General features: G+C 39.1%; 1 protein-coding gene across 1 annotated transcript; it reads left to right on the top strand.

Annotated features, from left to right (window-relative positions):
- The first annotated feature begins 310 nt into the window (after positions 1–310).
- Positions 311–4,511, top strand: LOC148043604 (uncharacterized). The gene is given in 6 exon segments (XM_087726080.1): positions 311–452; positions 536–882; positions 1,631–1,670; positions 1,760–1,876; positions 2,022–3,426; positions 3,428–4,511. Coding segments are annotated over 6 exon segments (3,135 nt in total).
- Positions 4,512–5,470: the final 959 nt, after the last annotated feature.

The raw sequence follows: 5,470 nt of genomic DNA, 5'->3' as shown, positions 1-5,470 counted from the left end.
GCCTGGGATATGCCCTGACATGCCTTACTCACCCACCCACCCCACTCCTCTGTGATTCCAGGCATGCGCAAGAGACATGTGTGGGACATGCCTGGACGTGTCTTACCCGCCCCACCCCATCCCTCCCCTGTGATTCTGCACATGCGCAAGGCGCACTTGTCATTACAAGAGCTGGTTAGTTTGCCTTAATTTCAGAAGTCTCTTGAAGATGGCAACCTCTGATTCCAAAGATGTTTTTAAAACAACAGCAAAAGCCAGCATCGAATGCTCTGACACAAGACCCCTGCCACCAGAATGCAACAAACCCTATATGGCAACCTCAGAAGGGGATTTGTTTGATATAAATTTGATTCCCAAACCTCCCAAGCATGGGCGTAGAATAAGAAAAAGACCTGGCTTCATTGAAGAGAATATAAAGCTTTGTTATTGCAGATTCTGCAAAATATCAAATGGTAAGTCAATATAAAAATTAAGAAAACAGTATTTTGATTAGTTGAAACACCCCAATCTAATTCTACCTTATTTCCTGTTTTAGAAATGGTGGAGCCTCAAAATGTCAGCATGCCGCAAGTTCTGAAAGCGTGTGTTATTAAAATAATACATCATTGTTTAATGGGATGTTTAAAATCAGAAGATAATGTGGATGGAAACAGTGAAACAGAACTTATTAACAGCTTATGTATTCGGCTTTCTATGCCGCATGTTCTCTGGGTCATCATCAGTATTACTGACAAAGTGAATAAATTATATTTCACCCGGGATACATTTGACGATCTCAAGACATTCATACAGTGTATCGAGAAGAGCCATAAACCGCTGTCATTAATGTCAAAGATTGAAGCTGAATTGCCATTGGCTCTGAAGAGGATCATATGCCAGAATGTAACAGAAATTAATTACAAGAAACTGTTAAAGCTATGAAATTTATAATAAAATGTGCTTTACAAAACACATGAAAGGTGTATTTTTTTTTCTTTTGCTCACCCTTCTGTTTAAACTTGTCAAATGTTAAACACAGAGATACAGTTTAATTAAAGCTCATGTGATATTATTCATTCGGGATTTCCTATGCTGGGGGGCCTGGTCAGTGTTTGCAAAAGGTGTGAAGAACTCATCAACTCTGATGTGATTAATTTGCTACATTAGCTTCTATTCAAATGCATCTTCCGGCTAGGCAGGGCGGGCAGTTTTTGCAAAAGGTGTGAAGAACTCCCCTTTTCTGATGTGATTAATTTGTGATGTCACTAAGGTGTATAAAAGCAGGAGACTATACATGTCTAGTCATGTTTACTGGTTTCTGGCATAACCATACCTCTGGAGCAATTTGAACTGCTAAGAAGACCCCTATTCAGAATGGAATCTACTATTGTAAGTAATTTTATGCCTAATTTTGAAACACTTAGATGTAAAATGGTTTTTATAGAGTGCTTGCTTATTTGTTTGATTGAATTTTTTCTTTCACTAGAATGAATTGACAGATTCAGAATGTTTGATGGGTGTTACAATTGTAAGTAGATTTATGGCTAATTTTTTTTTGATGCACTGACCCCTTGTTAGATGTAAAAAGTGTTTATAACATTCTTGCTTTCTTGCTTGTTTGTTTGACTGTTTGTTTGGTTTTTTTCATTAGAATGAATTGACAGACTCAGAATGTTTGAGGGCATATGAAGGTATTTATCTTTCATACTTTCATATATTTAGATTCTTATAAACATTCTGCAACAATTCTGACTATTGGGTTTTTTTTCTTTTCCTCCAGAATGGGTGGACGATCAGGCATTCGTGGATCTCACTATTCCTGCAGAACCCCAGGGGTCCCAGCATAACATGACCCCTCAGCCTTCCACAAGCCACAAAGAACGAAGGCCATTAGGAGGTATAATATCTAGCATTTTATCCAGCTATAACTCTATTAGTATTATTTTTTAGAAACTAAATGTGTGTGTGTGTGTGTGTGTGTGTGTGTTTATTTGGAATGTTGGTGATAACTTTTTTGTTTCTTTGCTTGTTTGTTTAATCAGAGCCGTCCTGCAAAAAAGCAAAAATGCATGGCGCCGGACTTCCTGAATCACCAGCAGACAGTGTTAGTTGTGATTCTATGATTGTCTCTCAATCAGAAGAAGATACACGCCATTCTATGTCCCAGCTACAAGCTCCTAGCTCTGTAAACTCTCAAAATGTGAACAATGTTTATCTGGATATGGTGCAGGCATGGGAAAATCCTATCCGGAATTTTAGAGCTGTGGAATATTATCAGCGATACAGATTTGTTAATCTTGACCAAATCCGATCTTTTGTAGTTGCTATAGAGGCCATTCATAATGTGTTACAGATTCTTTTGAATAATGTAGCCATGAACATCGGCCCAAATGATTTTGTTCAACTACGGTTGGATGCAGAGGGGTTAAACCATCCTCTCTTTTCTCATAGGAGGTGTATGAATGATTTAAACGCTGATGATTTTCTGACCAGTGTTGAAAATCTGCTACAAAGTAAGGCTGAGATATTGTGGGGGGGGGGGGGTAATTTGCAATTAGTGGTTACCATCGTGAAGAACAAGGAGGGAGGAGGGCTTAGGAAGTTAAATACTTTGCTGCTCACCAGAGTACTGGAGAAAAAAAGACAGCATCTAGTAGATTTCAATGTGGAAGGCGAATTTCTTTGTTTTGCCAGCTGTTTGCTCTGTCTGATTGGTTCTGATGGTAGAAAGCAAGAAATTATTACCAGGGCCAGGGAACTTCACAGCAGACTGGGTATTTCCACAGGAAACAGGATTGACTTTTCTCAGGTACACATCTTTGAAAAACATTTACAGGTCACTATAAAGATCTTGTTTTACATGCAGGACGGGTGGCGTTTTTTTGTTACAGGTCACCCGCAGCAAGAAAAAATAGTATTTATATTATTACACGACAAGCATTACTATGGCATCAAAAATATCAAGGGCTTTCTGGGCGAACGCTATTTCTGTAAATTCTGCCACACGGCTTACCACCACAAATTTAGTCATGGGTGTCAATATATTTGCAGAGCGTGCCTAAAGCAAGAGTGTCAGCAGGTTGAGGTGGAGAAGGTGCTGTGCTGTAGGTGCAAAGCACCTTGTCGGTCTAAGGAATGTGCTGAAAGACACACACAACTCGCTAAGGAGGGAAAAGTTGAGTGTAAGACTAAAGAATATTGTGAAACGTGTGGTCTTTATGTCTTTACCCCCCACAAAAAGTGCAAGGAAGTCAAATGTGGGCAGTGCTCTGAGAAGGTTGAAAGCTTGGAAGGTCATTTGTGCTTTCTAAAATCTTTGAACCAACCGCAAATTGGTGAAAGATACATTATTTATGATTTTGAATGCTGCCAAGAAACAGGCACCCACATACCTAATTATACATGTGCCAGGGATATGTTGAAAGATGAGGACGATAAAGATGTTGTGAGGTGTTAGATGCCTGGAACAGTTTATAAAGAAATTTATAAATCATAAGTTTAAAGGATGTACTTTTATTGCACACAACTCCAAAGGTTATGATGGATACCTTGTACTGAGGCAGCTGATCCGTGAAAAGGTTAGGGTTCAACTTATAAGTCAGGGAGTGGGGAAACTACTGTGTATTACCCTTCCAGACTATAAGATTCGGTTTATTGATAGCCTCTCATTTTTACCACTTAAATTATCCAAATTACCCAAAGCTATGGGGTTTCAAGGCTGCAAAGGATATTTCCCTCACTTGTTCAATACAATGGCCAATCAAGACTACGTGGGACCACTCCCTGAAACCAAGTATTACAGCCCAGAAACTATGATGCCCGGGGAGAGAGAAGAATTCCTGAAATGGCACACTGCTAATAGAGGTACTGTGTTTAAACTAAAGAAGGCTCTGGCCTACTATTGCAGACAGGATGTAGATATATTAAGAGAGGCCTGTATTCGATTTAGGGATCAGGTGATGAAAATGACTGAGCGTGAGTACCACAGTGGGGTCGGGTTGGATATTGTTGAGGAGATTCAATGCATTGACCCCTTCCAATATATCACATTGGCATCTGTCTGCATGGCGCAGTACCTGTTCATGTATTTGAAAAGCAATACCATTGCTTTAGATCCTTTGGACAATTATCACAATACACAGAAAAGGTATTCGGCTCCAGCGATTCAATGGTTGTTGTATATAGAGCACACTGAGAAGCTCAATATTCAACATGCTCTGAAGGGGGGTGAAAAAAAAGTGCGCAAATATTTTTTGGATGGTTTTGCGGTCATAAATGGAATCCGCACAGCTTTTGAATTTCACGGGTGTTTTTTTCATGGGTGCCCTGTCTGCTACTCTGAAAAAGACTTCAACAAATTACTTGATTCAACATCTGTCTGTATTTTTCGGGGTGCACGTCCTGTTTTAAAGATATTCTGGAAGGCGGATGTAACTTCCCTCCCTGATTTATCAGATAAAGGGGAGGCCCAGGCATATTTAGATAACACATCGATAACTGCTAAGATGTATTTTTTCCATGGTTTTCTTTAGAAATTTTGGAGACATCTATGAGGTTGCCCTGCCATTGATGATCTAAGCCGGACACTACTGTTCTTTTTCTAGGAAAATTAATTCTTGCAGGCTTATGAATCATATAAGCATCTTGCCCTGACAGCCACGTCTTGACTTGCTTAATGGTCAGGTTTTTATCATGTTTTCTAGCTTCCTGGAAAAGGGTATTTACTCCTCCATAACTCCCTACATATCCTGGAGTATAATAAATATGGCTTAGAACCTTTTCATGCTTCATTATATTGAAAGAACACTGACAAATGAGGCAAGCATTGACATTAACACAATCTTTTATTGGCTATAGAGAGTTCAGAGGGTTATGCCCCCTCCATCAGAAAAATATCCCTCATCATCACTATCAGAAGCAGAATATAGAGGTGCATAACATGCTATTTTACAATTCGTTGAGTCTGTATTCCACAAATCATGTCCGCAGCCGCAAGCAAACCAGTCTTTACACAGATTGCAACTCTTTAACTCACTGTTTAGATAGCGTGGTCTCTGAGATAGCTCAGAACCCCAGTTATAGTCTAGATCATAAAAATCTGCAGAAGCTTTATGACCGCAGCAAATAGCACTGGAATATAAAATCGGGGTGTCTTGAAGAGTTTGCTGTCTAGGAGTTATTATTTTGGAGTCTGCAAAATATAAAGCGCATCTTATTAGTGAATTATCCACTCCAGTGTCATTTACAACATCATAAATAAAAAAAAAACATATTTACTTACCATTGCAGGGCGATAATGAAGCATCATTCGCTGTTTCACATACTGTCCGGTAAGTACTCTGCACATCATCGTTAAAATTACAACACTCCATGCTGCAGCCATGCAAAACAGGTCTGAATAAAAAACTTTCTTTATCATACCCCTTGCAACAGGGTTGACGTCACTGATCAAAAGTACTGATAATTTTCATTAAAAAAAGGTATGAACTAT

The sequence above is a fragment of the Thamnophis sirtalis genome, unplaced genomic scaffold (genome assembly GCF_051295495.1).
Source record: "Thamnophis sirtalis isolate CommonGarterSnake01/CBP01778 unplaced genomic scaffold, rThaSir2_p1.2 scaffold_11, whole genome shotgun sequence".
Classification (NCBI taxonomy): domain Eukaryota; kingdom Metazoa; phylum Chordata; class Lepidosauria; order Squamata; family Natricidae; genus Thamnophis; species Thamnophis sirtalis.
Note: the sequence above shows the minus strand (reverse complement) of the source record. Positions and strands in the feature narration are given on the sequence as shown.